This window comes from Pempheris klunzingeri, chromosome 15, assembly GCF_042242105.1.
Source record: "Pempheris klunzingeri isolate RE-2024b chromosome 15, fPemKlu1.hap1, whole genome shotgun sequence".
In the NCBI taxonomy this organism is placed as follows: Eukaryota; Metazoa; Chordata; class Actinopteri; order Acropomatiformes; family Pempheridae; genus Pempheris; species Pempheris klunzingeri.
The window spans coordinates 24540886-24566669 of NC_092026.1; the positions used below are offsets into that span (position 1 = coordinate 24540886).

General features: G+C 44.5%; 2 protein-coding genes across 3 annotated transcripts in view; one reads left to right on the forward strand and one right to left on the reverse strand.

Annotated features, from left to right (window-relative positions):
• Positions 1-127: 127 nt before the first annotated feature.
• On the forward strand, positions 128-5614 carry frrs1a (ferric-chelate reductase 1a). Of its 2 annotated transcripts, XM_070845208.1 has the most exons (15): positions 128-218; positions 625-870; positions 1077-1219; positions 1316-1410; positions 1757-1904; positions 2030-2149; positions 2483-2554; positions 2732-2830; positions 3374-3524; positions 3871-3984; positions 4121-4236; positions 4344-4430; positions 4812-4909; positions 5227-5285; positions 5383-5614. In XM_070845208.1, the coding sequence occupies exons 2-15, from the start codon at positions 666-668 to the stop codon at positions 5547-5549; spliced, it is 1674 nt and encodes a 557-aa protein (XP_070701309.1). In that variant the 5' UTR covers positions 128-218; positions 625-665; the 3' UTR covers positions 5550-5614. The 2 variants fall into 2 exon arrangements, with proteins under 2 accessions (XP_070701309.1, XP_070701310.1); XM_070845209.1 differs by lacking the exon at positions 4812-4909 and having other exon boundaries at positions 5383-5463.
• A 3234-nt stretch (positions 5615-8848) lies between these two features.
• slc44a5a (solute carrier family 44 member 5a) overlaps positions 8849-25784 on the reverse strand; it is a 29673-nt gene continuing 12737 nt past the window's right edge. The window contains exons 3-22 of the mRNA XM_070845024.1: positions 24211-24284; positions 19558-19642; positions 17728-17812; positions 17437-17565; positions 17287-17347; positions 17052-17175; positions 16874-16957; positions 14043-14155; positions 13490-13621; positions 12655-12754; positions 12490-12582; positions 11055-11142; positions 10664-10932; positions 10484-10578; positions 10270-10373; positions 10077-10150; positions 9902-9972; positions 9657-9745; positions 9415-9499; positions 8849-8982 (exon numbers count right to left, since the gene is read on the reverse strand). Of these exons, the coding sequence (XP_070701125.1) occupies positions 8885-8982; positions 9415-9499; positions 9657-9745; positions 9902-9972; positions 10077-10150; positions 10270-10373; positions 10484-10578; positions 10664-10932; positions 11055-11142; positions 12490-12582; positions 12655-12754; positions 13490-13621; positions 14043-14155; positions 16874-16957; positions 17052-17175; positions 17287-17347; positions 17437-17565; positions 17728-17812; positions 19558-19642; positions 24211-24284 (2053 nt within the window). The 3' untranslated portion in view covers positions 8849-8884. The remainder of the gene's footprint in view (positions 8983-9414; positions 9500-9656; positions 9746-9901; positions 9973-10076; positions 10151-10269; positions 10374-10483; positions 10579-10663; positions 10933-11054; positions 11143-12489; positions 12583-12654; positions 12755-13489; positions 13622-14042; positions 14156-16873; positions 16958-17051; positions 17176-17286; positions 17348-17436; positions 17566-17727; positions 17813-19557; positions 19643-24210; positions 24285-25784) is intronic.

A 25784-nucleotide genomic window follows, 5' to 3' on the forward strand; every position in this document is an offset into this window, starting at 1 on the left:
AGGTGTCTGTGTTCCGGTAATGAAACCTGCCCCGGAGGGAAACATCATATCAGGATGTTCCAAAGTCCATCAGGTTGTGAAACTGCTACAATAAAACCCTTGTGCTACACTTCAAAACACAAACACAGTGGAAATGACACTCACACATATATATAAAGTCACACTTGGACGTGATTCTGCAGAGTTGAGGCACTTTTCCCTTCACCTGCATCAGAGTGGTGAGTACATCAGCCATGTCACTCACTTGACTGGAAGAGCCTACTAGAGGTTTCCACCAGATGGAAACCAGCTCCACCAGCTCATCCCACTGTTAACACGGCATTTTACTGTCGTCGTAATGTGCCACTGGTGCTGTTGGTGGAAACCGTCTCACAAAGCTATTGTTGTTTTGGATTAAGTTCTGCTTCATAGAACAGACAGTGTGACTTCTTAATCAAAGATGTGATGAACAACATTCATAATGGCTGCATAGTATTAAGGTGTTCCAGTGCCTTGTCCCCTGTCTGCTGACTTGTCACAGTTTGCTGGGGGACCTGAGAGTGTTGTGACTACTGTGGCATGTCTAAGAAATCTTGTTTGTGGTCATGATGACTTCATTTAGAGGAATGCGTGTTTTCATTCCAGACTTTGTGAGGCCCCATAGCTGCTGATATTGCTTCCTGTCGATGTCTCCTGTGGGCCTGTGCTGTCTTCTCTTCATCTCTGTCTCGGTGTGTTGCTGGGTGCCAGCAGGCTGCTATGCCAACGGCAGGGTCACCAAAGTCTGCGGCAGCATGGAACCCCACCATGGTGTCCTTGGTCAGACCGCTCCCAGCCCCTACCACCTAAAGACCAACACCACCATGTTCAGTCCCACCGAGCGGATCCAAGGTAGCATGAACTATAACATGACATATACATCCGAAACTGACCAGACTAACCACATGCGAGACCTCTAATTTAGTGAGACAGTTGGACAATTGCTCGTCTAACCAGCTCTGTGAGTTACTGGTTTAGAGCTAAATGAGTAGAGATCATTGCTAACATTAACAGAATTTGCTTTGAATTTGTAACTTTCTGACGTGAAACTTTTCCAGTCATCCTAACCGGGACAACATATTTTGAGGGCTTCCTGCTTCAAGCAAGAGATGCAGCCGACAGCAGCTCAGAATCCACAGTTGGCACCTTCACCCTGACCAATCTGGACGGGATGCAGCTGCTCACCTGTAGCAAGCAGCAGGTGTACATACAAACAGACAGTCAGTACAGTGGTGGTAACGAAGTGACACACTCAGAGTCCCACTAAACTAAACGAACTGTGTGTGTGTGTGTTCAGGGTTCAGCAGTGAGCCATGTGACTGATGCCCGACAGACAGCTGTTGCAGTCACCTGGCACGCTCCTCCAGAGGCTCCTGCACAGGTCCAGTTCTTGTGAGTTTCTCATTGAAGCTGCCGTGTGAAACATTGGCTAGAAAGAGGAAAATCCTTCTTCCAATCCTCATACAACACAAACCGTAGAATACAACACCTTAGCATCTTTGAGCACGCCCAGCCTGCCCACCGTGTGAACACATCTGCATATGATGTAGGCCAATGAATGATCCAGGATCTTCAAGCCAATGCACTCACCGAACAACGTTTCAGTCAGTGTTTGGAAAAGTGAGTTTATACTCATGTAAAGAAATGAACGTGTCTGTGTGTAGACAGAGTACTGTTTGTGTCTGTTAGTGCATGTGTACCAACGGGTACCATCTGTATCTATCTGGATGTTTTCCAGTGCGACTGTAGTTGCCCACTACAATGAGTTTTGGGTCAAGCTGCCTGGACCAATCATCTATCAGCACGGTGTTACTCCCCGCCCACCTCACTCAGACACTCCCCCTCCCCCGGGACAGACGACCACAGCCTCCATCCTGCTCGACTCTGTGAGCGTTACAGCGTTTGGACCCGTGTTTGTGACATTGGTTTCCTGTCTGAACATATCAATTTTCCTGTGAAATGAGTGGAGCATATTCAGACTAATAACTCTCCCCTCATCTGACACCTTCAGTTCACCTCTGAGGGATGTGGCCAATCAAAATCGTGCCTGCTGGATCCTCCAGGCTGTGATCCCAGAGAAGATCCTCACTGCTTCTTCCTGTCAATGACCTCAGAGGGACCAGGCCAAACGGTCTGACTTTTAACAGTTGAATAGTAATACGGTTAGTGGTGCTGCGTTAAGCAGTCGAACACCAGTGAATCCTTAAGACTGTGTTTGTCACCTGGCTGCATGTATAATATAATGTATGTTGGCAGTGACATATAGTTTCATGGGAAGACTATGATAAATATTCATAGAATACAATAACCAAATATTAAATGAATGAGTTTGTCTTTCTCTTGTTTCTCTGTTTTGTGTACGGCCTGCCATTGTTTGTTGCTACATGCAGATTGGACCATCTGACATTGTAGATTAATATATTTAATACGACCTCTGCTGTATCTTCATCACCTCTGTCTGCAGTCTGTAACCTTTGAGCTGAGTGGCCCTGCGGAGGGATATGTGGCCTTTGGACTGTCCTGGGACACGTGGATGGTAAGCTAGTCCCTCGGACATCATATGTATAGGTCCTGTTGATCTGAAAAAGAACTGCAGCCAGAATCAATCTGTAGTGTGCTGCATCAGTTCCCTTATCATCCAACCAACATGTTGCACCTCTATCAACCTGAATATGGTAGTTTACACTGTGTGTGTGTGTGTGTGTGTGTGTAGGGTGATGACGACGTGTACATGTGTGTAAAGGATGGAGACAGAGTATCAGTGAGTGCTGCCTTCGTCAGTGGACGGACGCAACCTGAGGACCAGTCACAGGTGACTTCCTCTGGCTAAATCTGACTGAACACTGCAGGATCTCACAGACAGACCTTTAGAAAGCCTCCAGTGCTGCCAGAAACATGCATGTGCCCCCTGCATGTATGTTACATCGAGATACTTTCACATTTTGTCATGTGATCAAGTCTCATGGTGTGTTTTTAAGAGTTTGAGGTTGGAATGCTTCTCATTCTGTCCAAAGTTATAACAATGTGCGCCTCTAAATCTCACTGATAACAGAAGATATTCTAAACGTTGTGTGACTGTGGGCAGCGTCCTGGACACCTGTTGTCAAACTGAGGTTGCCAGGTTTGGTACACTGCCTGCAGAGACAAAACATGTGCTCACTGACCGCATAATGAGACCACTTCTGTACTTATGGCAGCAATTTTGTGCAACTCATATCAATCCTCTCAGTAAGCATTTTTCCCAAATCTTCCTAATTCAAACTCTGTTGGATTCAAAGCCCAAAACCATGCTGTTGCTCTTCTGTGTGTGTGTGTGTGTGTGTGTGTGTGTGTGTGTGTGTGTGTGTGTGTGCAGTCTGGTCTCTCCTCAGTGTCATGGCGGCTGGCAGATGGAGTACTTCAGTGCAGGTTCAGTAGACCAGTCAGACTGACCAATCAGGAACCAGCCCGCTACGATCTGGACCAAGAGTACTTTCTGTTTCTAGCCAGCGGACATGCTCAGTATGGTAAGAGAGCATGCACACACACACACACACACACACACACACACACACACACACACACACACACACACGTTACCTTGGGAGCTGAACTCACTGACCCTGGCAGTCATCCTGGGCCTTAGAGGCCAATTAATGTTCTCATCAGTCAGTCAGAGCTTTATTACGGCACTTGACACTTTGATTAGTGTTATTTGCGGAGCAGGATGTCATAAACAGGGTGCTGAGCACATCAGGCGCAGGCTGATTCACTGGTTGGTCATTAAGCACTTGGTCTGCTGACATAAACTGTTTTGCTAAAACTGAAATTTCTTAGAGGAATTTAACAAGCACCATCATGTCTCTCCTCCAGGTAGGATATGGAAACACGGTCGCCAGGCCTTAATCTCCACCCAGAGGAAACACATCACTGGACCCCCAGAGGTCCTGAGGGGCTCCCGCGGACCCATCATCTTGAAAATGCATGGTGCGCTTCCACACTTAGGTCACGGAGTGTGTTACCATCCCAGAACACCACACTCTTGCCGTAATGATGTTCTGCAAAACAAACTCATTTACAGTGCAAAGCATGCTGAGTGAAGCACCTGCTGCCTTATCTCTAGGTGCACTAATGCTGTTAGCATGGATGCTAACAGGAAGTGTTGGTACCTTCATCGCCAGCTTCTACAGACCTGATTGGCCAAATCAAACTCTGCTCGGCCAGAAAGTCTGGTTCCAGGTAGATTAGGGTTAACACACACACACACACACACACACACACACACACACACACACACAATCATAATAGCATTCAACATCACAGTTTTGCTGTTTCTCTGTGTGTAGGTTCATCGAGGCCTCATGATGCTAACTGTAGCTCTGACCACTGTAGCCTTCTGCCTCCCATTCTTTTACAGGAGAGGGTGGAGCAAGGTACAGTACACACACACACACACACACACACACACACACACACACACACACACACTTGTACTTCTATCTTGGTGAGGACAATCACTGACCCTTACCCTCACCAATCACAACTAAATGTATAACCCTGACCTTTACCCTAACCTTAACCAAAAACTAATTCTAACCTTAACATTAAAAACAAGTCTGAACCCTCAAAGTTGTGAGGAACCGGCAAAAGGTCCACACTATGTGGCAAGTACAGGAACACACACATGCAGAGTAATGATTCCACGACTTCAGAGGACTTTACACTGACTTACAGAAGGGTCTTCTAGGAAAGGTTTAAGCTTTAGTGTGTGTGTGTGTGTGTGTGTGTGTGTGTGTGTGTGTGTGTGTGTGCAGCATGCAGGTGTCCATCCATACCTTGGCTGTTGTGTCGTGGCCTTATCTCTGACTCAGCTGATAATGGCTGTGGTCAGACCGTCACCTGACTCCCACAGGTAAACAGTCCTTACTGTGATAGCTCTGCTCTGTCACACAGGGACACTGACACGTCATCATATGTTCAGGCAATCAGGCCGAAAATCAGAGTGGGGACAGGCTGTTAGGACAGGCTGTAAGAGTTACTGTGTGAAAAGAAGCGTTGGACCAATTAGACATGTGGAAGAATGAATGTGTAACTGTGAGATCTACTGAAATGCAAGTATCAGAATCAGAATCAGAATCAATTAAAGATTCTGATTCTGATTCTTGCATTTCTATTTATTGATACTGTTGACAGGGTAACAGTATATTGACATGATCTGTATCTGTCCAGGAGGTACATCTTTAACTGGGCCCACTGGGGGCTTGGCACTGGGACTGAGATCATGGCAGGTCGGTCTGCGTTCAAAGACGTTACCAGATAGATGTAACAGGCTTTACCTCCTCAGGCTTCACTCACAGCTGCATCCTGTCCCCTATGTGATTGCAGTGGCAGCCATGTTCCTGGGCACGAGCCAATCATCACTGCTCCTCCCCCAGCCATGGGCAACGCACGTTCTGATTGGCTACGTCACTTGGCTGGCTTCATTTAGGGTCCTCCTCCTGATGCACAAGTACCTGCATGTCCTAAAATGTATGTATGAAAGTGTGAACTGAGTCACTAGACCTGTTTTGAGGAAGAAAGAATTGCTCCTCATGACTTGGCAGAATATTTGGGAGCACTGCTGACTGATTCTTCACGTACCTACTTGCCACTCTAACTGTTTGTTTCTTTGACCAGCAGCATCGAGGTCACGTGACACGCAGGCCATCCAGTGTGCTCGCTGGGTAGGTATCAGCTGCAAATGAACTTGATTGTTTTTCCAGGTGCTCTATTTTTCTCATAAGATGTTAATAGTATTATTCATGTCCTGTATCAGGCCCCTGCTATATTCTTTAGCTGGGCCACTGTTATTGCTCACTGACACACCTCATTGGAACAGAGCCGTCATTATTGTTAAGTGATTCATTGAAGCTACAAACAGCTCAGCCAGGTTTAATCATGCCTGTTACTGACACAAAATAACCTCCACCTGCTGTTCTGTAGTTCTGTTAAACTGGCTTTTTCCAAGCACAGGTGCAGTCAGGACAGACATCTGCTCCCCTGCACCCACCGTGGTGCCCCTTCACATGAGCCGAAATGTACTGTCCAGTTACACTTTTTGCTCATAATGAATTTATATTTTTAACCTGTGTTAAAATCTGTACATTTAAGGAGCCAACTGCAGTCAAAGTACATTCAGTTTATGTGCAAGTTATACACTCACCAGGTGAGTCGATTTGTGCTTGTTTTAGGTGCCGTTTGGCAGATTTAGTTCACTTTGAGCCAAGCTGGCTTTTAAGAAAGAGATCGTTAAAGGGCCTCTTAGCAAAGGGTCTGTGAAAGGTCTGATCTGGAAGAGTTTCAGCTCTTGTGCCTACTTTCTAACGTCTACCTTGCTCTCTGTTTTAGGGCCCCTTCATAAAGTCTGTCATCTTGGCTGTTTTGGCTCTAGGAAATGCCGGCCTCCTCATGGCCTTACTGTCGTCTTTTGCTGAAATTTGAACCTGAAAGAACCTGAAATAACTTTCAACATCATGATTGGCAGCATTATTAAAAGGTGATTTCTCTATGCGAGCCTTGGATACCAGTGTCATTTCAGAGAAGACAGAATGAAAACTGTTATTATTCGTCCAAATACACAATCATTTTGATCTAAAGCCATTTTTTCTGAATGTGTCTCTTTTTTGTTCATATTCATTTATAAGTAGCACTTCTATTGAACAATGTATGAAAGAAAACCGTTGACTCAGTAAAATAGTTGACTGCAGGTGCTTTTTAATGCTTTTGATTTTTGTCTTTTGATTTTCATCTACTTGTACTCCAGAAGAGGTGCATCATGTGTTTTAAGGATCTTTGTATTCATGACAACAATTTTGTATTTATTGGAACATTTGAGCGGCTTGCTAAAAGGTTTGACCTTCCAAACCCATAAACTACTTATGTATTTATGACCTCTGTTGATGACGGACTTTGTGCAATAAAAATATTTTTGACTGTACATTTCGTGCTGATTGGCACAGTCAGCTCTTTTGTTCTGTGTCAGGAGTCCATGGTGCCCAGACCCAAGTCATAAACTGGCTACTTTACTTTACTTTAGCATCAGCTAAACCAGAGCTCATGTGAATGAGTGCTTAATCAGCTCTTCTGTGAAAGTAAGTAAAACAAACAGGTAAAATTGTGCATCATCATCCTCATCATCACACTTAATCTGGTAAGTGGACTTTACTACTCATGTACCTCAGGCAGAGAAATGGTCAGCAGCTCTGTGGGTTTAAATCTTCCTCTTTCTCTCTGTGGATCACGACCAGAACAGCTCTCTGGCTTACAGGACAGTAAATGTAACATCACTGAACATTTTGAACCAACCATATCCACTCGTGCTCCTGGACATACATAGCTAGGATCCTTACTGTTGAGCCCCTGTCTATCATTTTCACTGCACTCTAACTACTTTGTACTGCAACTGCTGGACAACAATTTTCTTCTCTTAAAATGATCTTATCTTTCACTGTCAGGGATCCTGTCAGGAATGACAGAATAACGCAGACACTCAGCGGGTCACCGGGCCGTTGGCATGTGTTGACCCGATCTTCTCAAGTGAACATTTTCTATTTCCATCAGCGGGTGCACACCTAATGCCTCTGGATGCACCTGTGCAGACCTTCAACCAATGAGAGCAGCAGAATGTGCTGACACCGCGCTGAGCATGAATGAAAACTTTGAGCAACTGTGATGCCGTGATAAGTCCAGCAAACAGAGCTTTAAGTGCAGCTTTTTGTTCTTTCACAGAAAATTCAGCACAACGTTCCAGATTCGACTGGTTCCCACAGAACACATTCATGGAGACCAGCAAGACTCTTTACATCATCATCCAAGAACATTTTATTATCTTTCTAATTAATAATTTGTGATCACATTACATTTGATTCAACTTTACAAATAATAATAAAAAAACCAAATACAAAAATCACTCCACCTTATAAAAAGAGTAAAGCTGGGAGTAGAAATAACATCAATCTTGGCTTGACATAAAAAAATGACACTGAGCAGCGTTTTCGTCTTGTCTCTTGTTGTCACTTAAGTGTCACTGCTTGAATTTCTTCTGTCATATCATAAAAAAACCCATCAAACTCATATGTGAAGACCGGAGTACCTGAAAAGGAAGCACGACCCCTGACTTTAACAAAATCCTGATTTCCTCATGGCTTTGCATCTTGGTGTGGACGCTCTTACACTGTGTGCTGATTCAATAAAAAAAGCCATAACAGGAGAGTTCAGGACCAAATATTGTGGAACAAAAGTGAAGAGTGTGACCTTTATAGTGTGACAGCACCATGAGTATGGGGGGGGGGGAGGACTGTACTGGGAGGTGGCTTGGGTGTCCTGGATTTTGGTCTCAGTTGAATCTATTAACATAGGCCACACTCACTTGTATCTGCACTGATTTTCATATACTTAGAAGTGTTAACAGTGTAAACATTCACCCAGAACACACAACATGTAGAAAGGAGTTTCTTCAAACACATGCACTAACATACAAAAGAACAGTCTTCTCACTTGAGGGTTTAATTCCTTCTTATTCCCGAGGACCCTGTCAGACCAACAGTAGCGTCAGCGTCCGCCGTCACTTCAGGACGTTACTGCAGAGATGAGAGGAAAGCCTCTGTCCTGGCTCTGTTCCTTCAGATTCTGATTTTAGGTTTGGTGTCGTACATTTCTGCCATGCGGTCACACTGTTGCTGAGTTCTGTGAAACACTCACGTCCTGTGTTCAGTAGTAGAGAAGCAGAGCAGCCTCTCTGAGGATGGGCTTAACATGTTCAGGGGGCGACATGACACCAACAGGGTCTCCGAGACAGATGCGTCCACCTGTAGTCTCACGTTTGTTGAGTGGACAGGAGGACGGGATATCAACGCAGCTTACTGGATTTACCCAGAATTCTGTGCAGCTCAGGGGACATGAGGAAAGGTCTTTCTGAACTGCCATCATTCCTCTCCAAGTCGTCGCCTGGTTGGACCGAAAAAAAAAACAGATGGATGGATGAAGGGAAGCATGGGAGAACAGGCGGGTGGGTGGTGGGTGGATGGATGCATTGATGGATGATAAATGGGTGACGGAGACGGAGGGAGTCAAGGACGGAGCGTAAGTTTGACGACAAAGGTCAAATCAGATGTATGGAGTTCGAGACTTGCTGAAACAGCGAACTAGTGTGAGAATCACGTTGCTGCAATGTCCACAGTTTTAGTAATGTTCCTGTTCTCACTGTAATTCTGCCAAACTTCTTGAGTGAAATGCTCGGTGTGAAGGCATCCCAAATCCTCCCAAAGGTTCACTTCTAATCTACTGGTTCTAAACACAATAACACTTTGTGCCTTTATGACCACGGGTGTGAGTTAAACCAGTGCGAGCAGCCCATTCTGAAATCAATCAGGTACTTACAGAAGCAGAGGAAGAGCGTATCAACACACATGGCATAGACGCTGAAGAAACCATGAGCGATCAGGTAGGCGCCGATCACCACCGTCTGTGTGAAACATGCAAGGGTCAGAAACACAAACAGCTGGACAGTTGTGGTGGAACTTTGACTTGTCATAGGCCGACATATTGTCACCACAGCACTGTATGTAATGTGTGTATAAAATGTGTGTGTGTGTGTGTGTGTGTGTGTTTGGAACTCCGACCAGAAGGGGGACCCAGTAGTAGTTGAGATTGGGAACATCCTCCTGGATGACAGGAATCTTCCTCGTGAAGAAGAAGAATGCAACAACACCTGAAACACACACACACAGACAAGAACACACTCGCTTGTGGCCTGCTTGTTCTCTGATACACTGCGTTACATTGTTCTGAAACACAAGATATATATTCAGAAATGAGAGATCCCACTGAAAGTCGTAATGTGGAACACTTCGGCCTTGTCACCCACCGACTCCTCCTGCTATCAGAACTTTGCCCAGAAACAACAGGAAGTCTGTCACTCTGTCCAGAACTGCAACCCTGTGGACGGAGTGCCAAAGAACAGCCTTTGTTACAGAGACCCACAAAAACAGAACGTGAGAAACCCGAGCCTTCACAAGCCCAGAGTCGGAGGACTGCCTCACCTGACCATGTTCCTCATCAGCAGGAAGAAGGCCTCTCTGGCTGAGGTACAGAAGTTCTTACCATAGATCGCCACCTGGTGGACAAGAGACAAAACACAGCTGTCACCACACCGTCAGCCATCGGCACACAGCTCCTGTAGACCACGAGAGCAGTGGATAGCCGGTATAAAAAGCACTTCCTTAACCAACTCACCATGATATAAGCGTTACGGTTCATGTAGCGGATGAATTTCTCCAAACACCAGAAACAGCATTTCAAACAGTGCATGATGAACCTGGACAGGCTGTTGTCAGCACCTACATGCATAAACATGTGCAAAGTAATGACTAGAGCAATTACAGTAGGAGGAGGAAGTAAGGAGTGTATGGTGTGTGTGTGTGTGTGTGTGTGTGTGTGTGTGTGTTACCTTTTAGTTTCTGCTCCAGGTATTCCAGTATGATCCGGATCAGCTGAGCAAGGGAAAGAATCAGAGCTCCAAATGCCAAAGAGCCTGCGTGATACCTGGAGACAGACGGAGGAAGAGCTCAATACCCTGATGCACCCTATGTGTTGGCAGGCCCGGGCTTTGCTCTGAGCGTGTCCTGACCTGATGGCCCTGCTGAACGCTGAAAAGAGTGGACACGGAGGGATGTCCTGAGGTTTCCTCCTGGCCCAGTAGTAGCTAGCAAACGTCCCAGCCAGGGTGCACTGCTCCAGGGCCAGGCTGAAGTTGACCAGCCAGAGGAAGATCAGCAGGTTGGACAGCTGCAGCAGGAAGAGGTAGCGGTGGTAGGACGTCTCCCCCCCATAGAAGGCAAACAGACACTGGGAGCCCAGGCACAGCGCTGACTTGGACACATTGGTTCTGTTGAAGGTCTGACAGACAACAGAGGGCAGTTATTTCTTTTTGAGCAAGCGTCATGACTACTGTGGAGAATGGGTTTGTCTGACAACAGCCCCAGTGTGTTCTGTTCTGTCAGTGAAGCGGACTCCGATACCTCAGGGCTGCATGTGCTGTTGGCATACGGGCAGCTCACATCAGGAGACATCACTTTGTAGACGGCTTCCCCAGAGGATGCTAGGTACCTGGTTTCATAGTGCTGATTAAGGACACATCTAACAAGCCAACAAAGCAACATCTATTGTCTGTCCTCTCAATACTGAGGAGTTAACACAGGTAGTCAAATAAATCTGTCAGCTCAGAACCACAGAGGATTCATGTAAATGGAAAATACAACCCCGATTCCAACAAAGTTGGGATGCTGTGTAAAACGGTCTGTATTTGGTAAATGGTAAATGTTCTGTATCTGTATATCACCTTTCTAGTCATCTCGACTACTCAAAGCACTGTTACATCACATCCTCATTCACCCATCATTCATTCATCAAGTTGGAGGAGACTATTCTTTCACACACATTCACACACTGAAGTTGCTTCAGGAGCAAGACCTCACTGCTCCCAGTAGACCTCACTGCTCCCAGTAGACCACACTGCTCCCAGTAGACCTCACTGCTCCCAGTAGACCTCACTGCTCCCAGTAGACCACACTGCTCCCAGTAGACCTCACTGCTCCCAGTAGACCACACTGCTCCCAGTAGACCTCACTGCTCCCAGTAGACCACACTGCTCCCAGTAGACCACACTGCTCCCAGTAGACCTCACTGCTCCCAGTAGACCTCACTGCTCCCAGTAGACCACACTGCTCCCAGTAGACCTCACTGCTCCCAGTAGACCACACTGCTCCCAGTAGACCTCACTGCTCCCAGTAGACCTCACTGCTCCCAGTAGACCACACTGCTCCCAGTAGACCACACTGCTCCCAGTAGACCTCACTGCTCCCAGTAGACCACACTGCTCCCAGTAGACCACACTGCTCCCAGTAGACCTCACTGCTCCCAGTAGACCACACTGCTCCCAGTAGACCTCACTGCTCCCAGTAGACCTCACTGCTCCCAGTAGACCACACTGCTCCCAGTAGACCAAAACTACAATAACAGCAGTATAATGTACACCAACTGTGCAATATATTTATTCATCTCTTTACCTCACTTCATAATGTGCAATGCTTTGTAATATCTCCCCCTTCTTTCTTTTTCATATTCCCCCTATGTATATTATATTGTTTTTCTTTTTATACTTCTTCTGTCTTAGCTGCACATATTTTTCATATCTCCTCCTGTCTGCTGTGACATTGTAAATTCTCCCCGTCGTGGGACTAATAAAGGAATATCTTATCTCATCTTACGTTTCTTAGTTTAAACATTTGAGATGCGTGTTCACATGTTCACTATGTTCTATTCTGAATAAAATGTGGGTTTATGAGATTTGCAAATCATTGCATTCTGTTTTTATATACATGTTATACAGCGTCCCAACCTTTTTGGAGTTGGGGTTGTATGTTTGTCTTTGCCTGTGAGGGCTCTGAAGGATACACGGCAGTAACGGCCCAGTAGGAAATGCACACAATCAGCAAGAGGAAGGTGATGACTGGGAAGAAGAGTGTGGACATGATGTGACCGATGGCTCTGCAACAGGAAACAACCAGTGTTATTCAGAGGATACATCATGAAGGACACGTGTCGCTTTACAGGTCATACCTGCTGGCCTCTCTGAGCAGGGCGATAGCCACTTGCACTCTTCTCCTTAAGAAGATCAGCATCAACAAGATGGAAGCTTCCGCCAACCCCAGAGACATCACTGACAAAAACAACAGTTTATGTCCATTTGTTACATTTTTCCTTTTGCTCAACTCAGGACATTGTAAATGTACATACAGTACTCTTCTATACATCTGTAAGAGGCGTGCTGAAGGAAGCCTGACATCCGAGACTTTGAGGTGCTTTGTTGTAGTTGTTGTGGACGTGACAATAAGGGAACCTGAAGTGATTTCAGTCTGAATTATTACAGCTGTCCTACACAGTAAACCAGCAGGGACGCAGCCGACGTCTATGACCAGTCGGCCCCATAGAAGTAAATATGATCTGATGCTTTACTGGACATCCAAAATGTGGATTTGCACATTCAGTCACAGCATGTCTGAATAAAGCAGACTCGTCAGCGATGGTCTGATGTTGATGGTTTTGTCCTGTTGAAATGAAAAACTGACTTTGCAGACCAACAGCTGATATCACACAGAAAACAAAATGCCTATATGTTAGTTTTTTTTTATTTTTATGATTTCTGTGTTTTTGGGGTACTTGTGAACAGTTGCTCTCTGCAGGACGTCTTATCCAACAGACACAATCAAAATGTCATTTAGTGTTTAGACTGAGCCAGATGTACTACTGCCTTTCCCAGACTGGTAGCTGCTGCACTATCCTTCCAATCCATCCTCATACAGGCCTCAAAAGGAACGGGGCAACGTTACCTCAAACGGAACTGTTCAAATGTTACAGAGATCTGAATGAATGTGAATCGTAATGAGAGACTTACATAATATGATCCATGTCTGTGTGAGCTGTAGATAGACCTGCAGGTCAGTCTGCAGACCCACTTCTACAATGGTAACATCAGAGCCAGGCATGTCTCTGAGGCGGGACAGCTCCATGGAGCAGAACCACATACCTGCACACACACACACACACACACACACACACACACACACACACACACACACACACACAGTTTCTTGGATCACTTCATGACATAAATCAGCTGATGCTCTTTTCCAGTCAGATCTGCGCTCCGCCTTAGACCCGATGCAGTGCTACAATGTTCCATCTCTGGGAGTTTCAATATTACTGTTAAAATGTAATGTAAAGTAATGTTAAAAAAAAAAAAAGGACGGAGACGAAAGATTTGTCTGTTCTAACAATATATGGCAAATAAGATCTGTTAATGTCTCATCCTTCAATAAAAACAAAATAAAAAAAAAAACCTCCACAGTGCTGACAGCAGCAAAGGAGGAGATAACTTTGGAGACAGATAATCATACGACCTCCCTCCAGCAGAATGATAAGACTCAGTGTAAAGTCCTGATACGCACCATATGCCAGCAGCAGCACCACAGTGATGATGGTGAGCCACAACAGCAGCCCAGCTGTGAACCTCAGCAGCAGGATGAAGACCAGGCTAACAGCCAGGGATAACAGCAGGCCTCTGAACACAGGCACAGATAAAAGGGACACTTCAAAACATTAGGTTCAAATAGGAGCTTCTGTATTAGTAGTTAGAACTGAACTCGAACCTGGAAATATTCATTCTCTGTCGGTTTTGTAAAATCTAAATGCTTTGTCCCAGTTTGTCCCAAGTAGAGGGGAACATTAAAGCCTTGTCACAGCCACAGGCAGGTATTACAGGATAAAGCTAAATACTAACATGCAGTGTAATAGTAGAACATGTAGAGAAGACTCATGAAGTCAGTGAACAGATTCACTGATGCCTCTTCTGAAGAATATAGTGTCAGTGAAGGATATAGTGTCAGTGAAGGATATAGTGTCAGTGAAGAATATAGTATCAGTGAAGGATATAGTGTCAGTGAAGGATATAGTATCAGTGAAGGATATAGTGTCAGTGAAGAATATAGTATCAGTGAAGGATATAGTGTCAGTGAAGGATATAGTGTCAGTGAAGGATATAGTATCAGTGAAGGATATAGTGTTAATGAAGGATATAGTGTCAGTGAAGGATATAGTATCAGTGAAGGATATAGTATCAGTGAAGGATATAGTGTCAGTGAAGAATATAGTATCAGTGAAGGATATAGTATCAGTGAAGGATATAGTGTCAGTGAAGGATATAGTGTCAGTGAAGGATATAGTGTCAGTGAAGGATATAGTGTCAGTGAAGAATATAGTATCAGTGAAGGATATAGTGTCAGTGAAGGATATAGTGTCAGTGAAGAATATAGTGTCAGTGAAGGATATAGTGTCAGTGAAGGATATAGTGTCAGTGAAGGATATAGTGTCAGTGAAGGATATAGTATCAGTGAAGGATATAGTGTTAATGAAGGATATAGTGTCAGTGAAGGATATAGTATCAGTGAAGGATATAGTGTCAGTGAAGGATATAGTGTCAGTGAAGGATATAGTGTCAGTGAAGGATATAGTATCAGTGAAGGATATAGTGTCAGTGAAGGATATAGTGTCAGTGAAGGATATAGTGTCAGTGAAGGATATAGTGTCAGTGAAGGATATAGTGTCAGTGAAGGATATAGTGTCAGTGAAGAATATAGTATCAGTGAAGGATATAGTGTCAGTGAAGGATATAGTGTCAGTGAAGAATATAGTGTCAGTGAAGGATATAGTGTCAGTGAAGGATATAGTGTCAGTGAAGGATATAGTGTCAGTGAAGGATATAGTATCAGTGAAGAATATAGTGTCAGTGAAGGATATAGTGTCAGTGAAGGATATAGTGTCAGTGAAGGATATAGTGTCAGTGAAGGATATAGTATCAGTGAAGAATATAGTGTCAGTGAAGGATATAGTATCAGTGAAGAATATAGTATCAGTGAAGGATATAGTGTCAGTGAAGGATATAGTATCAGTGAAGGATATAGTGTCAGTGAAGGATATAGTGTCAGTGAAGAATATAGTGTCAGTGAAGAATATAGTATCAGTGAAGGATATAGTGTCAGTGAAGAATATAGTGTCAGTGAAGGATATAGTGTCAGTGAAGGATATAGTATCAGTGAAGGATATAGTGTCAGTGAAGGATATAGTGTCAGTGAAGAATATAGTATCAGTGAAGAATATAGTGTCAGTGAAGAATATAGTATCAGTGAAGAATATAGTATCAGTGAAGGATATAGTGTCAGTGAAGGATATAGTGTCAGTGAAGGATATAGTGTCAGTGAAGGATATAGTATTAGTGAAGAATATAGTGTCAGTGAAGGATATAGTGTCAGTGAAGGATATAGTATTACTATTCCAAGTGCCTTATGATGTGTGGAGATCATATTGTTATAACTCATAGTACCTTATCTTATACCTTATTCACTGCCTTGTATTTACAGGGACAGACACATATTGCTTAAATGTATTGCTATAGAGTTGGCCAGCTTCATAATGTTAAAGACAGGATACAAGCACTGAGCCCAGGTTCTGAAGGGTTAGACACATGAGAGTCATAAGGGAGATATACTTCCATGCACCACACTAACAGCTCCATATGAGGGAGCTCCAAGGACAAGAGATGCTCTCTCTGAATGCCACTATCGTAGAAGTTAGACAAGACAGACACAGTCCATTAAATGAAAGTTTATGGTCTGAGTTCTTTTCTGCAGCAGCTATTCAATGGATTTACATTCTGTAACTGTCTTTTTATACAGTTGTTTCTCTTGGATGTGGCGGAGTCCGCCATTCCTGTGCTGGATTCAGATTGCCTTCAAACACATGAAGGATTCACGGAGGCAGCATGTAATCCAGCACAATGTTTACCTCATTGATGTCAGCCTCACCATTCACTGTTCATACAAAAGGAACATTTCACTGCTGCAGACAGGCTCCACACCTCCATCTCCTCAGCAGACTAACCAACTCTCTTTCTTAAGGGGGGAAATACTCTTGTCCCTACTGGAGCTCTCCAGGGAGATGCAGAGCGCGCTGGAGAGACTGTATCTCATCTGGTTTGAGAACTGACAATGGGTGCAATCTTTGAAATCTTAATGATTATAAATTGTGACAGACTTTGAGAGGCACTGTGACAGAATTGTGTAATGGAGTTAATGTTACACATCAATGTACCATGAAGTAATAATCAATCAAGTAAATTGACTGTGGATGTTATTCAGAGGCAAAGCGGCAACTTAGAAAGTACTCGTCAGAAATGTAGTGAAAAGAAAAGCACATGGTTGAGTGTGTGTGTTTGTGGAGGTACATGAGTATCCATGTCCATGACTTGATGTAATCTTCCACTATCTTCACGCCCAGCTCCTTGGTGTCCATTAGTCCTGTTATACCCCTGCACAGAGGACAGACAAGGGGCCGGTTCAGTCAGAAGTCACAACAGCAGAGACACAACTTTTCAAAGTATGTCAGAGACGGTGGTGCAGTACTTGGCAGCTTGTTGGAGGTCAGTGACACTGCGTGGCATCTCCAGAGCGTCCTTAAACCTGGTTCTGTTAGCTACAGTCACCGTCCCATTCAGAGTGATGAAGTCTGGAAGACATCTCTGGAGAACTGGCACACACACACACACACACACACACACACACAGGATAAATAAAGACTGAGATTGATTGGCACAGAGAGATCTTATGGGGGGCTGCTGGTGACACAGGTGTCTCTTACATGGTCTACTAGGCACAATCATGGAGGGACAGTCCTCATCTCGTAGAACCTGAGAGACTGGCTGGAGGAAACAGAGGACAGACAGTCATTGAACCACAGTCCAGCGCCTCCCGCTCGCCGTCAACATGTTTCACACATCAGAGCTGGTACCTTGTCAGGGTTGTTGAAGCCAGGCTTACAGAACCGTCTGAAATAGTCCCAGTAACTCCTGTTGAGTTTGTGTTGCAGCTGCATCTCAGTGTAGGTGGAAAACCTGTCTGGGCACTCTGAAACACACATCTGGCAGAAACAGGACACAGACAAAATGTTTCCTGCTGTCAGGGTCACACAGACGCTTAATCAACACCCAGCGCACACTTTCAGCACAGAATCAGAGAATCAGTTGACCACAACGAACAGATGTTGTGTCACTGCAGTAGAAGTGCGTCGTCAGTGGAGTACCTGAGTGGTGGGGCACTGTAGGTTGATGAGTACAGCTGGGTTGGTGCATTTCAAGATGTTGAAATAGAATAGAATGGGCTTCTTCCTGCAAAAACATCTCAGTGTTAATCACACATTTACAGCACATCATTAGTGTGACTTGAGATTGCCTACATGTCCCAGAATGCCTTCGATCAACCCCCAGAGGAAAGAGCAGAGACTGCTGCCTTATATTAAAGCAGGTTCAACATGAAGCTGTACCTGCGTTGGCCAGGAGAACATTTCAGGGTTTGAGAGGCTACACAGCAACAGTCAGTTAGAGCTGCAGACCCCCGACCTATGGAGCGAACACGTCCAGCTTTACAAAACAGCCTCTCAATGTCAGTCCACTCTTTGTCACTTATCTTACGTAGAACCTGAATATTTAAAAAAAAACCCAGAAGAGCAGGAGAGGACAAAGAAAGAAGAGCTGAACTCTTCAGCATGTAGCAACAAGGTAGCACCAGTAGATGGCGGCGCGGACAAGAGAATCAAACTGTATGAGGCTGCTGCTTCAGGTTTGAGGTCTTTGTCTGGATCTCTCTGTCGTACATCACTTTGACATTGACGCACACCCTCAGCACCCTCCTGCAGCCTGCTTTATTTCCCTCTATGGCCGTGCTTTCTTCTTACTTTCTTCTTTGTCTCAAGGACAAAGATTGGCATCAGATTCACAAACCTGGCATAAGAAGTTTGGCCGTTAAAATGTGTGCACTGCTATCATTTTGGTTTCCTGCCATAGAGACTTTGTGAATATGTCCTAATTCGGGGGCCTGGATCTTCTGACGTCTGCACTTTGACCCAAATACATCACAGCAAGTTGATAAGTTCTGTCCCGCGTCAAAGACTCCTTCACATGCATCGGAGGACTGAACCAGTGTATTATTAGCATCCAATAATCCACAGCAGAGTAATCCTGGAGGTAGTTAAATGGAGCCTGGACATGTTTCTACTCACACAGACACAACTAAATGTGTGGGTGGATGTTCCAGTATCATGATGCACTATTCATGCGTGTTGAAGTGAAAGAGGAGACGAGTGAATTCAGATTTCACCCCACTTTGACACTGATATGTTCCCTCCGACAGCCCCGTGAGGACCACTGTGTGCAGATTATTTGGGGATTCTAACAGCCTCAGAGGCACATTTTTATGTTCATCCCATCTACAGTAGCTGCACTAGCAACGCTCATTTAAATGCTTCAGGAGTCAGAGATGATTAAATACTGTGTTCATGTGTTCACAGTGTTCATGCTGTCTGTGGGAGTGTGTGCCACTGAAGAAATGAAGCGAGATGAGACAAAAAGAGATGGGGACTAAGTACAAGGTGCAGATGGGGGAAGGGGGGTGTGTGTGAGAAGGAGGGTGATGTCATCAGGAATGATGTCATCCATGTTTGGTAGTAGCAGAGCCACAGTGGATTTGGAAAACTGTCTTTGTGTTCAAGCGTGTGTCCCTGTGAGTGTGTGTATCTATGTACATGCTCATTTATCGAATGATCTTCAGCAGTCAGTCCCATGCCAGAGCACACTTTGACCTGTCCACGTTACTCTTCCTGACACTTCTAATATTGGCTGTATAATAACTGTTAGTAAATGTGCTTGAACCAAATTTAAGCAAAGAAAAAACCACATGCATGTTAGTGATGTCACAAAGGGACGGCAGCTGGTGGGAAACTGATCTGGTTGTCAGTTGTAGACCTGCAGAGAGACGGTCCCTCAAATGTGGTTAAAGAAATAAATAAATAAATGATAATAATAATACACACAATGATGGAGGATCAGGTGTGTGCCGCACCATCACAATGACTTACGCGTTGGAGGTTCCCTTCTGACCACAGAACTGCCCATAGCTGTCTGTTGGATGGAGCACCTTCTTAGGGTCACCGTGTAACCAGGCTGGGCAGACAGGCAGACAGGCAGACAGGCAGGCAGGCAGACAGGCAGACAGAAAAGATGGGTCATTTACCAAAGAAACAGACAGCAGAACCTCAGTAAGGAAACCAGGTGTGTAGCTGATTATTTATTCACATCACCTGAAATGGCATGAATAGCATAACCTAACACACACAGAGCCTGACATTGTCAGAGGGGGTCTGAGGCATCCAGTGTGTGTGTGTGTGTGTGTGTGTGTGTGTGTGTGTGTGTGTGTGTGTGTGTGTGTGTGTGTGTGTGTGTGTGTGTGTGTGTGTGTGTGTGTGTGTGTGAAAGAATGATGAATTTTGCTTGTTTTCAACCATCCAGTACCCCTCAGAGCCAAAACACTGCAGTGGCATATAAAGTCATTATGGGATATACTAGATGTAGTGTTCTTGACCTGGGTTTGTTTGTGAAGTTTCCAGAACCTTTAAGTTTGTTAGTATTGTTCCCTTATGACCATAAACAGTACATTGTGCGTCGTCCCAAAGCATTCCATCAGATCACTCTGACAGGTAAAGTCAGTGTGACTTTAAAATGAAATGTGTATTCACTATCTTTATTGTCTTAAAAGGATGATGATACTAAAAGTGGACCAAGTATTGGAGTGATACAGAGGATCTGTGCACAAAGGAAGTGTGGAGAAGTGACTTGTTGCTAACCTGCCAGCTAACCTCCAGCACCTGCAGGCTCCTCATCCCTGAAACATTCACGTGTCCAGAGCCGTAAAAATGGAGCGAGTTTACGCTGTCCGTGGGAGTGTGTGTGTGTGTGTGTGTGTGTGTGTGTGTGTGTGTGTGTGTGTGTGTGTGTGTGTGTGTGTGTGTGTGTGTGTGTGTGTGTGTGTGTGTGCAGGAAGGAAGCGAGACGAGACAAAAAGAGATGGGGGCTAAGTGCAGATGGGGTGGGGGTTGTGCGAGAAGGAGGGGTGATGTCATCAGCAATGATGTCATCCATGTTTGGTAGTAGCAGAGCCACAGTGGATTTGGAAAACTGCCTTTGTGTAAATGTGTCTGCACCTGAGTGTGTATGAGTCTTTATTTTAGTCCATGCTCTTTATTCATTCACCCATACAGCACGCACACGCACACACACACACACACACACACACACACACACACACACACACACACACACACACACACGCATACACACACACGCGCGCACACACACACACACACACACACACACACACACACACACACATACACACACACACACACACACACACACACACACACACACACACATGAAAGCGTAGGTGCTTATAGACTTGGGTAGTTAATGCATGCACGCCGGTGTGTAAAGTGGGATCAGTGGATTTGTATCCTCTCTGTGGGGTGATGTCACCAGTAGCTCCCAGTAACACACACACACACACACACACACACACACACACACACACACACACACACACACACACACGGACCACTGCTCTGATCCACTCACCCTCAACCCATTAACCATGTCGTCTCTGTACCAACACACTGCTCTTTAGGAATGAGCTCATACTAGAATATGAGGCAACACACACACACACACACACACACACACACACACACACACACACACACACACACAGTGGCGTTACTTAGTTCTGTCCATGATGCTTTAAATCAGCTGTTTTAGATTTTTTTCCGTCTTGAAAGGAAAACAAATTCAGAATGAATTAGTAGTTTTGGACATTTTTGAACAACTTCCATAAAACAAAGAGAAAAATGAAACAGGCGTCAGCATTTTTGGGCAGGTATGATCTCACCCTCATCCTCAGCAGGAGGAAGCTCTGCCTGCAGCTCGAGCTTCAGAAGCGTCAGACACTAAAACTGCTTTTAGGCAAAATGATCAACACCAAATCTAGTTTGTGTTTGTGCCAAAGGCCTGAGGAAGAACACTGAATGTTTTGTGATATGGAGGCGAATGTTTTGAATGAAATAATTGGATAACAAATACTTTTGCATCATTAAAGAGCCGTCATAAAGGGAGGAAATGAGACAGGTCCCTTAATGATTGGTTCATAAAACTGGTCTCCTTTTTAGACAAATCAACCTTTTTACTGCTTAAATTGCATACAATAATATTAGCTTTCAAAACTAAAGCTATTTAATGACTTGACCATATTAAAGATTTGAAAGAAAACCATCTCTGGAATGCAGAGATGTGATGTTGCAGCGCTGACGCTGTGCTGTACACAGTTCTCCCTCCTGGCCTGTCTCTTGTCTCCCTTCTCTGCTGCCATTTTGCAGTCCGCATGGTCAAATCAGTCATCTTCACCCTGGTTGTCCACAGCATAAGTGCATTGTGACACAGTAAGAATCATCGGTGTGAAGCGCGGTGCGCTATCAAGAATTATATGGATGAAACATGGCTTTGATTTTTGGTGATCGAGTCCCTCGAGTTTATTGAGGAGGGATTTCAGCCCTCGTCTCCACTACATCACTTTTTTTTCCAGCTCTTACATCAAATGCTTTAATTCGGCTTCCTCCTCGACTTCCTGCTGTGACTGAAAATATCAATCAGCTTTGGCACCAAAAAGACTTCTATAGCTCTCTTATTGTCTGCCCTCACTCTGCTGAATCTCTCGAGAACAAAACTCAGATGTACCTCCCAGTTACGTGCCATCGCACTTCCTTCCCGATCTCTCTCTTTTTTTCCTCTGCCTCTCCACACCACTATCCACATATGTCATCAGTGTGATGCAGACGGGGAAAAAGAGGGAATAAACCAGGAAAACAAGTGCTTCCCACAGTTGATAACTGGTCACAGGGGAGACAGATACAGAGGGAGAGAAGGAGGGCAGTGACAGAAACAGTGAAATTCTACAACAAGCAACAATCGTGTGGCCGATGACAAGTGATTAAGATATTTACAGCTTTTAAGATGAAAAGTGGAATTTGTATATTTTCTCTGTTCTGATTCCAATCAATCAAAATAACAATAAAGCCTGTGAGGACAATTGGGAGACCGAGCACGAGGAAAACCAATTACCTCAGAAAGGCCCATTGCAGTCAGTCCGGGTCGTCTTACTAGTGACATGAAGAATGAGCAACATTCTTGCTTTCATGTCTCAACACTTAAAGCTGCATCGATTGATTTTTGACCACTTGGGTGAAGCAGAACAATCTATAAGATTGCACACAAACATCTGACAAATGATCACTTTGGAAGGTTGACATGATCCACTTTGTTCACCAGCTGCTGGGCAGGTAGAGGACAACGGTTTTATCAGAACTTTTTAAATAACAACAGCTTTGGGGGAAAACAATGATCTAGAGCTTCTTTTATAAAAAAAAAATATGATTTGTATTACAAATATTGATTTGGTTTGTCATCAGGGCCACTGCATTTAGTTGGTTTTGTTCTTACATTTTATCTCGGTCACCATAGGTATTCACTCTTCTTCTCTTCTAACTCCCTGTGGTGTACCACAAGGTTCAATTTGAGGTCCAATTTTATTCTCTATCTACATGCTCCCACTTGGTTAAATCATCCAGTGTCAGTGCTAGGCAGCCGACACTCAGATATACCTGCGACCTGCTGACCCAAAAAGCCTTGCTGCTGTTGCTGCTGCTGCATCACTGACTGTCTCAGTAAAGTCAACTATTGGATGCCACAAAATGTTCTTCAACTCAGCAACTCAAGTCATATTGTTCAGTGATCTAGGCCCTAGATCAGTTTCACTGAAAAAGGCCTTGCTCTGCTTATGTGAAGCCGGTTGGCAAAGATCTGGGAGCATTATTTCACTTTAAATTTCAAACACAGATCGAAAAAGCTGCCCAGTCCTGTTTTCTCTGAATAAGAACAATCTCCAGAATTAAATCAATTCTCTCACACCCTGACCTGGAAAAAACTTTTCATGCATTAATTTTTTTCTTAACTGGACTACTACTACTAACTCTCTACTTTCTGGCGTAGACCACAAGTCACTCTGCGGCCTCCAGCTAGTTCACGACGCAGCAGTGAGGCTTTTTTTGGCGACATCACATTACACCAACCCAGTGTCTCCATTCGCTCCCTGTTTGATTTAGAATTGATTATAATGTTTAGCTGAGTCCTTCTAAAGCATGTTGCTGGGCCCACCAAAATGGTGAGGACTTCATGCTTTGGGAGAGCAGCGCTCTGCTCTTCTCATCCACGGTGGCTTCAAAGTCTGTGCGTTACGATCGAAACCTCCAGAACAACTACTGCTCGAAATGATGAATGCTGGATGGTTGATGTTTGTGCCAAAGGAAATTTTGTGTACGTGTGCACAGTTGTGGTGTGTATGGGGAAGTTCATTACTGTGAGAACTTCCCACCTATAGAGCAGCACTACTTTCTTTCCAACAAGACCAAACAGTGGGTTGCTCTTTAACTGCATGCAAGCACTCGTAGTATCATGGTGTGTGTGGCTACGAGTCAAAGCCATCAAGAGGAAGAAACAAAGACTGTATGTGTGTATATATTCACTAGAGAACGTGCCGCAACAAGAGTCTGATCAAAGAGGCTGTTCCCCCACTCAGGGTGTCGTGTGTGTGTGTGTGTGTGTGTGTGTGTGTGTGTGTGTAGACTCACCCACTATCCCCAGGGCCACATAGGAGATGATGACAATGATGAAGATCAAACAACATAAGACATCAGTGCAGCTTCTACAGAGACAGAAAAGAAACCAGTTGTGATCCACAGCAGCAACACTCCAATACTCACACACAGTCACCTAGTACTTAGACCCATGATGCTGCTGTGCCCAGTCACTGCTGTGCTGTGTGTAGCAGACGTGAACATGTCTGTCTACAACTGTGCATGCTGCTATACTGCAATGAAAGCACTTGTGTTCTCTTTAATTACGCCTGCCTCTGGCCCTGGCGAGAGCACGATAAAGACATCAAGAAAAAACAAATGAGAGGAAAAGTGTCCAGGCAGAGCGACGCAGCTTAGGGTTTAATGAGGGAGAGAGGGGTTGTTACTCTTGGAGAACAGAATGGGAGATGAATCCTGGACAGAAGAAGAACGATGACTGAGATAACTGCAGACGGAGTTTGAGCTGAGTATGTGAGAGTTAATTACTGTGAGCACAGCAGTAAGTAATAATCTAATCTAAATTAGAAACTTTACCCATTGTGGGAAGCGTAGGAGCCAGCGTTTAGGAGCTTGACCCACTGTAAGGACTTACAGCCCTTCTTGGCCTCGTTTGCTTCAAATTCTAACTTTTTTTTAAAACCTGTGTCCCTGCAGGACCCAAACGTAGAAAAGACATGCTGAATTGATGAAGTACAGGCATTTAGTTTGCATATTGTGGCAGTAGCTTTAGACATGCACAGATCAAGTTAAGGTTTGGAAAAACTACAATTATGGCCTTGAGTCTCCTCCAACCCGTCAAGTAACAGTTTTTATTCACGTCAGTCCACATGTGACATAGTAACGGTCAGAAAAGGGTTTCTACTGAACATCATGATGTCACAGTGAAGCTGACCTTTGACCTTTTGGCTATAAAATGTTCATTGATTGTTCTCATTGATTTATTCTGTTACACATTTTCATAAATGTTTGTCAGAATTAGTATAGTGAACATCCTGCTTCGCCCTATCACTAACTGATAATGTAGCACAAATCTGCTTCACCTATTATTACTAATAATAATATGAATACCAAAGGAGTGTTAAGAAGCGAGCTTGTCATTGGATGGCTGCTGGTTCACATTCCCAGACCGGTGCCCTGAGCCACTGAGGAGGAAACTTCCTGCTATAAACATACTAGAGAAGCTGAACACAAGTGGGTCGAACTCCTCTTTCTTGACAGTGTGTTCTGTTCATTCCTCACTTGCACAAGTGTTAGTGTCGACCTGCAGATTAATCTGAGTATGTGTGGAGAGAGGTTTCTATTAATCAGCTTAGCCATCGACCATTTTACGGTCCATCCAGCAGGAAGACGAGCTGGGTTGGTGTCCCTCTCCTCTGCGGGACATTTAAAAGACAGAGCCACATGACACGGACACAGTAATGTCAAATACATCCACTGTGCTTTACTTTCTACACCTCAAGGGATTCCATTCAATTTGAAACTTTGATCACATAGCCTCTTAACTTACAAATGTAAGAGTCTGATATTCTCCTCTTCCACCTGTCAGAAACATTTCCACTGAATCCACA